Source organism: Hydra vulgaris, chromosome 03 (assembly GCF_038396675.1).
Source record: "Hydra vulgaris chromosome 03, alternate assembly HydraT2T_AEP".
NCBI classification, from domain to species: domain Eukaryota; kingdom Metazoa; phylum Cnidaria; class Hydrozoa; order Anthoathecata; family Hydridae; genus Hydra; species Hydra vulgaris.
Window position 1 is genome coordinate 7,667,707 of NC_088922.1, and position 11,406 is coordinate 7,679,112.

The 11,406-nt window shown below is 29.3% G+C and overlaps 2 protein-coding genes across 2 annotated transcripts; both read left to right on the forward strand.

The window, feature by feature from the left end:
• Window positions 1-2,366: 2,366 nt before the first annotated feature.
• On the forward strand, window positions 2,367-2,852 carry LOC136078424 (universal stress protein Slr1101-like). The gene has a single exon (XM_065794198.1). It carries the CDS (start codon window positions 2,367-2,369, stop codon window positions 2,850-2,852), a length of 486 nt encoding a protein of 161 aa, XP_065650270.1.
• Window positions 2,853-6,748: 3,896 nt separating this feature from the next.
• Window positions 6,749-8,809, forward strand: LOC136078425 (zinc finger BED domain-containing protein 6-like). Its single transcript, XM_065794199.1, has 4 exons — window positions 6,749-7,138; window positions 7,306-7,594; window positions 7,747-8,427; window positions 8,484-8,809. Exons 1-4 carry the CDS (start codon window positions 6,749-6,751, stop codon window positions 8,807-8,809), a joined length of 1,686 nt encoding a protein of 561 aa, XP_065650271.1.
• Window positions 8,810-11,406: the final 2,597 nt, after the last annotated feature.

Consider the following 11,406-nt stretch of genomic DNA (forward strand, 5'->3'; position numbering starts at 1 on the left):
TAGCAAACAAAGAACTAGAACAAATAACGCTAACAGCCTGCTTTAAAAACTGATAAAATTAGGTTTTGCTATTCCATTCTAAACAAAAGTTTCAATATTTTCTTACAAACTTACCAACGCTATAAATAAATATCAAAATTGAGCACTAACTCACAAACAAGACAGATTTGGACAGATCGTATTAAATATATTTGCAATGAAATTACGAGGAATATTGGTAATTTATATAAAACTCGTCAAATCTTAGACTAATCTACACTAACTCAGTTATATTTTATCAATTGTTATTTATCTTATGTCAATATTGTTTGGGGTGTACAAAATAGTCTAAACTTGAATATCATTTCACAAATGCTTTACTTCTTAGAAGCATGAGGGCTCTTAATATTTATGAAATAAACATATTCCAAGTCACGCAATTTATGTTAAAACATCAGTTTAAAAAAACTTTAAAGGTTTTCAAAATTTTTTTCCTAAAACATCAAACCGAAACAATACTCGATCTACAGAAAGATTTTTAAAACCTTTACGTATATCAAAACTTACAAAATTCTCCATTTCTTATCGTGGCCCAATGCTATGGAACCACTTTACAAGCCTGAGTCGTAAACTTAAAGAAGCCAATACCGTTCAAAAATTCAAAAAGAACATAATTTAACTTATTGCAAATCAAAATTCTTTACTTGATTTTTACTAGCAAAACACTTTTATCCTCTTTTTTATTATTAAAAGTAAATGTTAATAAGATTTTTTTCTTCAGGTTCACGGGTCTTGTAACTACTATATATAATGAAATGCATTTGTATTAAATATTTTTAAATATTTTATGTCGGAAATCATCTCGAACTGTAAACGGTTGCAGCCAAGTATTTTTTTTTTTTTTTTTTTTCTTTAATATTTTGCCGTTTAAAAATATTACAATAACCAATTATATTTTCCAATTTTTACATTAGTAACGACAGGACTTCTAGAAGATCATGTGGATCTCGTCATGAAGCCCTTTACAATATATAGTTAATTTTTGATAAAAATACAATGTCTTAAGTGAAATAATAATAATAATACAACTTTATGCAAAAACATGTAAAAACCAAGATAAAATTTTAAAAAGCCAAGAACAAAAAATAAATAAAATTTACAGTATATAAAGTATTAATAAATAAATATACCTTAACTTAAAAATAAGGCATAAATAATTAATGGTGGAAAACGTACATTTTAAAAGCTTCTCTCTAAACGTTTTTTAAATTTACTACGATAGCTAACATGCTAGTATATATACTAACACCGCAGGGCGACGACACCACCACTTTAAAACCCGTGTCGTCGGCCCAGCACCGCCTGGAGATAACGCGCTTATGCTTGACCTTAATGTTATAAAACAATACTTTTTCTTTTTTTTTTCGTTAGAAAGAGATTAGTACAAAGCAACCTCAGCAGGCACAAACTTTTTTTTATTGCCAGTGTAAATGGAATGTAAGTCGTAAAAGTACAGAAAAGTTTTGATTTTAAAAAATATTAAAATGACTGCATGAATTATTTCAATTGATGAGTTTTTTCTTTATAAAATATCTCCATTTTTTTAAAGAAAGATTTATTTAAACAAATTTAAATGAAAAATTTTAAATAAAAATTACTAAAATGAATTATTTTCGATTGAGAATGACTTATTTTTGAGTTTTTTAAAACAAAAGAAAGATCAAGTTTTAAAGCGTAAGCAATTAAAGAAAAGATTTTAAGTAAAAAAATTATAAATTATTTTATAAGTAGGTTGTGCAATGTTGCGCAAAATAAATTTTTAAATTATATTATAATTATATATTATATAATATGTAAGAAATAATATTTAAAACCAATAAGAAACTAAACTTTTTCTTAATATTTGCGCATTTTTTAGGAATTTTGATTTAATTTACTTTAATTAAAATAATCCATGGAACGATAAATTTCTGACGTCGTTAATTTTCTAGAACTATATTGTTGTGGGTTTTTAAAGTTGATAGAGTGCGCTGTGGTTTGAAATGTTTATTGAAAGTTTACTAAGACAACGATTACTTAGACCTATTTATACTAGACAAACTAAATAGTGTTGGCGCAAGTTTTTTTTATGCATATTTACATATAACTCGTGTTTATTAGAAAACTTACACAAGTAACATATTTTCTTGATATTTGTATATATATATATATATATATATATATATTATATATATATATATATATATATATATATATATATATATATATGTATATATATATATATATATATATATATATATATATATATATATATATATATATATATATATATATATATATTTTGAATACATAAAATTAGTTAAATTAATTCCAAAATTTGTACTAGGATGTCATCTTCTAATCGAACCATACTTTTGGCAGTAGATCAGAGCAAAGCATCGTTACGCGCCTTTAACTGGTATGTTGAAAACCTGCATAAAAGCGAAGATACTTTGATACTAGCTCATATTCATCAAATGCCTGACCTTCCAAACAAATTCATGTTGACAGAAATCCCTTCGGTGGGATTATTGGAGAACTACAAAATAAAAACAATATCAAGTTATGAGAAAAGTAAGGAGCTGCTTACCAGTTACGAAAATCTTTGTAAAGAACATCAAATTATTTCAAAAGTCATTTTTGTTGAAAACCAGGATTCTCCTGGGCATAAAATTTGTGAGCTAGTTAAAGAAAATGAGGTTGATATCATAATAACCGGAAAACGTGGACTTAGCAAGTTTGATCGTATATTCTTAGGAAGTACAAGCGATTATATTATTCATCATGCACAAATCCCTGTAATTGTTGTACCACCAGAAAGCAAAAACCATTAAAAAGTTTAGATTTTATTATATACATATATATATATATATATATATATATATATATATATATATATATATATATATATATATATATATATATAACCAAAGCATCTTATAATTTAACTTATCAATAAAATCGATACAAATCTTTGTAAATTGTGTTGTGCATGAAAAACCTTTTCTTAGAGCAACATTTATACATTTATTTTAATCTCTAGTGAAGTGAAGTTTATATAGCTGCTTACATACTTCAGGAAAAATGAAACTCACTTTTTGACAAAAATGAAACTTTATTTTGCATAAAATTTTATCATGTAAACAAATAGTCTAAAAATTAGATACATGATTGAATTTTATTTTATTTAAGCGCAGTTATTTACAATCGTAGTTTAAAGAAGGTAAGGGGGGAGCGGCTGTAACTTTCTTAAAGTGAATTAAAAAAAAAAGATTTAACGCCTGTTCGGCGTAGTTAAGGCAATTTTAAAATGTTATGGTGTCTGTATGATATTTTGTTGACAACGTTAAATAATCAGATCAGTGAATTATGAAAAGACGAAAAAAATTAAAATTATTAAATTTGCGGTATCATAAAATATAAATGTTTGTAGCGAAAAAACCCAGACTAAGGATTCTTTTTTTAAAAAAAAAAAAGATATTCTTAAAATCACAATCGCTCCTCAAATTTGAATAAGTTTTTAAATAAATGCATTTTTTAAGTAAAATGAACATAACAGTTTAATAATATGATCTGTTTAGATCGTTAGTTTGCAATTTTTCTTAATTTAGCTCTTTCTTTCTCGGAATTCTAGTAATTTTTGTGAAAACTGATAGAAATATTGCATTTTGACAACTATATATAGTTAATATATGCCAGAACCGATAAGAACTAGGGCCTTTAGTGGGTTAAGGCACTTTTTCAAAAGATTTTAACTAAGTTCATATTAACGCCGATGAGTGAAAGTAATTTAAAGATTCAAAATTGGTGTTCTGTAGACTCACTATTGGGGTAGTAAAAAGGTTTTAAAAATTATTTAAAAAAAAGAAAAGTTTCTTTAAATATTAAAAAACCTGTAGCAAAAAAAATCATAACATCTAAAGCTCTTGCTTCGACATAATGCGCTAATAAAATCATGCTTATTCCGAATAAAAGAATTGAATAAATTGTAAATCGCCTTACACGATGTGACTTTTACAAAAAAAGCGATTTTAATTCGAACGACATGAAACTACTCAATTTACTTTAAAATATAATTAATGAAATATTTTTTATTGTAATTAGTATCCTTTGTGCGTTATTTCTCGCAAGAGTCATTTCGAAAAGTTGCATTTTTTTTTTAAAGAAGTTCAAAAGTTAATAGTTTTTGTTATTAAATGAGAAGTTCACTTAATTTTAACAATTTTTAAAAATCAGTAAGTTTTGTTTTGTTATCTTCTTTAAGGATTTCATGAATGTTTCTTGAGAAATGTTTAACTTTCTTTCTTTTTAGTTATAGAAATTTTATCTCACAAATAAAAAATAATCTGAATATGAGTACAGAATCTGAGATATGATATATAAAAAATGTCTGAGTATGAGTACAGAAAAAAGAAAGTCCGAGAAAGTTCAAAAGTTTGAAAAAATTAAAAATGAGTATTGAAAAATATGTTGCTTATAAAAACATGACGAAGGTCATGATTAAGACAAAATATACAATAGTTCAACTATCTCTATGACTATGTCCATAAAAGTTAGAGAACCTTCAACAATAGTAGTAAATTAAATTACACGGGCGTGTTCCGCAAGCCCTCGACAGCTAACCGGGTTAGCTCGTGCGTGATTGCACGAAGATGATTAGGATAGTTTTCCAAATCGTTTACTATTTTGTTGACGCCTCGCATTTGACTTTGTCGCTGCGAATAACGAAACGATAGGGCTGGTCGAGTTTAACGTTTGCTTTAAGGCCGTTGTTGAGTTAGTATTTTTCGTTGTTTAATTTGTGGAAAGCTCTTGCTCTGAGGGAGTTCGATCTGGCCGTCTGAATACACTTTGTATGCTTTATTATTATTGCTAAATTTTTGACGTTTTCTAACAGACCATAATTGGTTGCAAATTCGATAATAAGAGATGGTTAAGCTGGTTAAGTGAGTACCGCGGCAATGGAGTTGTAAATGTGTTAGTGTTTATGTGTGGCGATTCGTTAATTTTGTTAGAATTAGCGGCCGGGTTCATCCTACAACTTTGAAAATAGCTGAGTAGTGTACATAAAGTAAAAAATCCTTTGCCGATTGAACGAGGCTAAGGGGATTGGTACTGGCTGCGTTATGAAGCCCTGTTTTGATGGCTGACTTTGCTTTTAATTGTTGAAGTCTGGTGTTTGTTTTCGCGGCATTTATGAATAATTGTTGAAGTCTGGTGTTTGTTTTCGCGGCATTTATGAATAATTGAGTGAAAAGGAAGAGAGAGAAAAACGGTAAATGAAAGAGAAAGAGAAAATCAAAAAAAAAATATTTTTAAAACCGAAGAAAATATAAACGATAGCAATAAACAAAGTAAAAATAATAAAAACAATTTAAATAAATAAATTAAAAAAAAACACACACACACAAAAATTAGAAACAAAATACAAAGTTTAATAAAAAAGCACCACAAACAAAAATATTAAATGAAGTTTTTATAACAAATATTCAGCAAAAAGAGAACGAAAAAGTATATTTTTAGTTATTTTTGTATACTGTTTTAATTGTCCTGTATTTTTTAGGTTTTTTGCTTTGCTATGTATTTTCGTGCGCTGTTTGGATTGTTTTATTTTTTCTAGGGATGGACCGAAGCTTCGGCTTCGGCTTCTGCACGCCGAAGCTTCAGCACTTTTGCCAAAGCTTCGGCTGCGGCCGAAGCCAGGTTTTTTTTTGCCGAATCATTGGCTTCGGCGAAATTTTTTAAGTTTCTAAGCTATAGCCTGGAATCTTTAATTACGTAAAAATATTTTTTGGTATGTCACAGTATACTGTGACAAACCAAATATGATAAAAATGAAACCAGCTCCGGGTCTTGGGTTGTGGCAAAGTTGTGTGCAACACAAGGACGACAAGTTGTTTAGGGTGGCAAAAAACGGAACGAGAACAGTAAGAAAAAAAAAGTTACTTTAGTTGAAACACATAGATTTTTTATTTTGATTTTTATATTCACTAAATAAAAACTGATTTAAACTGTTACGTTATAGTAAACTTTATTTCATTAAATTTAATAACCCTAATATTTTCTTCAGCTAAAATTTGTTGCTAATTTAAATCAAATAAAGTTATGATCACTCGACCTTAGTAATAAAAATTATGAATGCATTAGGTAGTCGTAAAATATTGAAAAATAATTTAACTTAACTTTTTCTAACATTTAATTAATAATTTCTAAAAACCGAGTTGTATTAAATTATATATTTTTAAATATTAATTTAAAATTAAATTTGGAAAAAAATCGAGTATTTGAAATTACTTAGCTGTTACTAAAACCTCCGGATTTTATGTCATAAAAAACATAGCGCACGAAAGTTGAGAGATTCTTGAAATTTTTTAAAAAACTATACAAATAAGTTAATTTTAAAACACAAAATAATTTTTAAAATTTTTTCGTGCAAATGAAAGTTTGTTTTACAATGATTATGTCAAAAAATAATACGCAGAAAAACTCAATTGAAATTTAAATTAATTGCGTTTGATTTTTGATTTTGTACGCTGGATCATTAGTAAAAGTAAATATACATTCCTTACAAATATAGGTTAATTGGCTATTTACTATTTCAAATAATTTTCAATTTGAATATGAACATTGTTTATTTCAGTAAATATAATTAAAGGTAAGAAACTAATTAAACTTCATATTTCAATTTTCAGAATTGCTATTATAACTTTTAGTTATCCATTAGCGCATTATGGCTACCTCATCGCGACGTAAAAATCCTTTATGGAATTATTTCAAAGTAAGTGATGCAATCTGCATAATTTGCAAGAAGATTTTGTGTAGAGGAAGTAAAGACGCACACAACATGTCAACAACAAATTTACAAAACCATCTGAAAAATATGCATTACAATATACATAGCATGATGCTTTCTCAGACGAAGACTGTTAACCACGAATCTTCACCAGATCCAAATCAAAAGTATGTAAAACAATTTTGCACTACTCAAACAATATGCTCAAATAAAACAAGCTCTGTTGAATCAGTGCAAATTATTGCCAGCACAGCCACATATGAAACGCAGGGATGCTCACATGTGTCTAATAACTCAATACCTTCTTTTCAAAGAGCATCTAAACAGGTAACTCAGATAACTGTAACTAAATTCATTTACTAATCAGAATTCAAGATGTTGTGACGGGATGGGGGCAAGTCTTGTCAAAATGATACATACTTCCATCACTTAGATCCGTCACTGGTCATTGTTAGTTACTAAATAATAATTTTTATTCGTTGAATTTGTTTCAGGTCTCTCTGCGGGAGATTTTGCAAAGAAAAGAATTGTGGCAACTTGACAATTCAAAGGCTCAAGTTATTACCAAGCTTATTGGAGAAATGATATGTTTAGACTTGCAACCATACTGCATTGTTGAAGATAAAGGTTTTACCAGAATTTTAACGAATTTAGCTCCAAAATATACAATACCTAGTCGAAAGCATTTCTCTACGAAAGTCATTCCACTGATGTATGAAACCATAAAAGCCAAAGTAAAATATGAGCTGGATCAAGCAGATTTTTTAAGTTTAACTTGTGATGGTTGGACCTGTCAGCACACAATTCAATTGTATTACAGTTTAACTGCTAGATTTGTGACCCACGAATTTATAGTTAACCATATCATCTTACAAGAGACACATTTCCCTGAGTCGCACACAGGGCACAATATATAAACAAATTCATAAATGAAGCGCTACAAACATGGGAAATTCCCCATGAAAAGATTCATGCAGTTTTAACTGATAATGCAGCCAATGTAATGGCTGCCATTAAAGAGTCAAATTTGGGCGATAAGCATCTGCCATGTCTGATACATACTTTACAACTTTGTATTCAGAAAAAGATCTTTAGAGAACAAGAAACAACAAGTGATGCAATTGCTGTTTTTCGAGCATTAGCAGGACATTTCCACCACTCATCCAGTGCTGTGTCTAAACTAAAGGAAATTCAAAGTCAATTAAAATTGCCAGAGCACAAAATATTTCAAGATGTTTCCACAAGATGGAGTTCAACATACTATATGCTTGAGAGGTTCATTGAGCAGAAAAAAACTATTGCATTGTATTGCATTACCAGAACTCAAACAAATGCAAAGAATCCTACGGAAAATCAATGGCAACTTGCTGAAATGCTTGTATGCATATTAAAACACTTCGAAAGTGCGACAAAAGAAATGAGTAAAGAAACTGCATGTACATCAGAGATTATACCATTTATCTATGAAATTGAAAAGTTTCTTGACTATGCTTGTGACACGCCAACTGAAATCAAAACTGTTGTTTATGAACTTAAGAAAGATTTTAACTGTCGTTTTCAAAAATACAAGGATAATGTTGATTTGAAAGTTGCAATGATGCTTGATCCTCGTTCAAGTTAAAGTTTGTTGAAGAAACGAATCATAATAGGTTTAAAGAAATACTCTATCTAGAGTTCTACCAATTTTGTTCTGAGTCTCATTTACAACTAGCAAAAGAAATTGACTTCAGTGTAGCAAGAGGTAGTGGATCAGACTCAGAAGGATCATTAAATTCATTTTCAGAATCTAAACTTCATGAGTCCGACTCAGATTTTGCTGACCATGGTTCTCCATTAAAAACAAACAAACTAATGAGCATGGACATATATAACTTCTTACTCCATTCAGTGCAAATGAGTATGCCCTACAAAATTCAGAAAGTTCTGACGGACAGGGAAAAAGAAAAAGAAGCAATAGTTCAATGGGAAAAAACTCAAACAGTCAAAGTAAAATGGTAAGAAAAAAGAATCTATTTATGATTTACGTGTTGCTTATACATTAAATATATAAATTAAATAGAATTATATTTCAATTTCTATATTTCATGTTACTTTTTTTAATTTTATGAAATATTTTTGATTGCCTATGCCCAAAATTATTTATAATTTACCAATAAGCAATTTTTTTTTTATCTCCGTTCTTTATTCTTTATAGTTCGAAAGACGGATAAGAGTCTTCTTTTAATTTGTTTAGTTGTTTAAAGATTAATACTTTTAAAATATAAACCTAACATTATCACTTACATTTTATGTATCAGCACCGATGAAGTCAACTTCTACTTTAGCCTTCCAATACTGCCAAAGATTGAATGCCCTTATAAGTGGCGGGGTACATACCGTAACAGTTGCTCTGATAAAGATACTTACAAGTTGGATTTGTCAAAGTTTTCAAAGAAAGTTTTGTGTGCGCATTTCTCAGTTGAATCAGTAAATGTCTAAGTCATTTATTGCAGACTGCGGAGTGATTTGTAGTCTATACCTGCTAGATATAAAAAAAGGAATCTAAATTTCACTCTCTAAAATTGTTTTAATTTTTTATTATTGTGCTTTTGTTTTATAATTTTCCTAAAACGTTTTAGGCTTGTATGCTTTTTCCCAAAGCATACAAGCCTAAAAAATCGATATATGATTTCAAAAACAGCTTGATTATCCAAATCGTGGTGGTGAAGTGTATTGCGCTTTAAACTACATATGACTTTTGCCGAAGCTTCGGCTTCGGCAAAGTAGCTTCGGCCGAAGCTTCGGCGTCGGCCAAGTGATGAAAGAGATGAAGAAGTTGTTCAGGAAAATCACATTTTAAATCAAAACATGATTTCAAAGAATGGTGAGGAAATTTGGAGTAAACTTCCATGCGTAGATGCTGCTCAGCCACGTGCACACAAGATTATTTGACAACCAACTGGCCCAACAAGGTTTGCAGCTCAGGTTTGCGGCCAAAGTGTGGATGCTGCCTTTAAACTCTTTATAACACCAGAAATGATTAGAATTATTGTCAACTGCACTAATGCTGAAGCTCATAGAATAAGACTAGAAGGATGGGTTGACACGACAGTAAATGAACTTTATGAGTTTATTGGAGTTCTTTTTCTAGCTGGAGTGTTCCATTCTAAAAACCAAAGAATAAAAGAACTTTGGAGTAGATTAGATGGTAAACCAATATTTTCGGCTTCAATGCAAAGAGATCGATTTGTTAACTTGCGACAATGCATTCGATTTAATGAGAGAGAAACAAGAAATCAAAGACGGTTTGAAGACAAATTTGCACCTTTAAGAAATATAATGGAAATGTTTATCATTTATTGATAAACAACTACAGCAAGAGTAAGAGCAACTACAATCCAAGTGCATATCTTACTGTCGATGAGCAACTAGTTACATTTAGGGGACGTTGTCCATTTAAGATGTTTATACCTACTAAGCCAGGAAAGTATGGAATGAAGATATGGATATTATGTGATGCTGAAACCTCTTACTGCATAAACTTGCAACTGTATATTGGTAGAGTAAATGGAGTACGTGATGTTGGACAAGGTACACGAGTAGTTCTTGAACTAACTGATCATTTAAATGGAAGTGGTAGACACATAACATCTGATAATTTTTTTACAAACATTCATCTTGTACGTGCATTGCTAGGACGTAAAGTGACATACAATAACACCATTAAAAAAAATAAAGGAGAAATACCAAAACTTATCAATTCAGCCAAATTATAAAAATGGGGCTTCTCATAGAAGAAGAGAATTTTTAAAAGAATTATCAAAAAGTCTTATTAAAAAATTTGATGCAAATGACAATCTTCCACAAATAGTTGCAAATAATAATCTTCGCCAAGTAATTGCACAAAATAACCTATTAAATCAAGGTCAACCAATTCAAGAGCAGCACATAAAAAGATGCTATATGTGTCCTCGTGTTCATGACAGAAAAACCCGTCTACAATGTGCATCATGTAGCCATTCTGTTTGCAAGGCTCATAGCAAAATTGTTTGCAATAGTTGCCTTATATAGAAGATATATTTTGTTTTTATTTGAATAAATTGTATCAAATATCACTTTTATTTAAAAAAACATTGAGAAAATTGATATTTCTGTTAAAAACACGCATTTTAATTTAAAAAGTTCAACATATTTTGTATAAAAACCTATATTTTTAGTTGGGGTAGTTTAATTTATCTAACCTTAACGTAACTTTTTTTTCCCGTCTTTTAAGGGTTAAAAGTGTATATCTATGCCAATGCTTGACATTGGGACTAAGGATATACATAAAACACTTTAAATCTTTGAATCATGTAATATTAGATATTAGCTGTCGACAATCATTTAGGAATGCCACCTTTAGATCTTGAAGATTATTCAATATTATGTTACCGTTCACTTCATCAAACCATCCTTTATGATAGCCATTTCTAAGAATGTATTTTCCAGACAGCCACTCATTAAAGTTTTGTCAGAGAGTAAAAACTAGGTCGCCGAGAACAATTATAAAACCCATAAATATATGTAATGATGATAAAGTCATTACATATATTTATTTTGTTTATAAGTCTAACTTC

Excerpts from the sequence above, each read along its gene's own strand:
- LOC136078424 (XM_065794198.1), top strand. The coding sequence starts at position 2,367 with ATGTCATCTTCTAATCGAACCATACTTTTGGCAGTAGATCAGAGCAAA.
- LOC136078425 (XM_065794199.1), top strand. The coding sequence starts at position 6,749 with ATGGCTACCTCATCGCGACGTAAAAATCCTTTATGGAATTATTTCAAA. Across the intron at positions 7,139-7,305 it reads TTCAAAGAGCATCTAAACAG|GTCTCTCTGCGGGAGATTTT; the intron begins GTAACTCAGATA and ends AATTTGTTTCAG. Across the intron at positions 7,595-7,746 it reads TTTAAGTTTAACTTGTGATG|CGCTACAAACATGGGAAATT; the intron begins GTTGGACCTGTC and ends TCATAAATGAAG.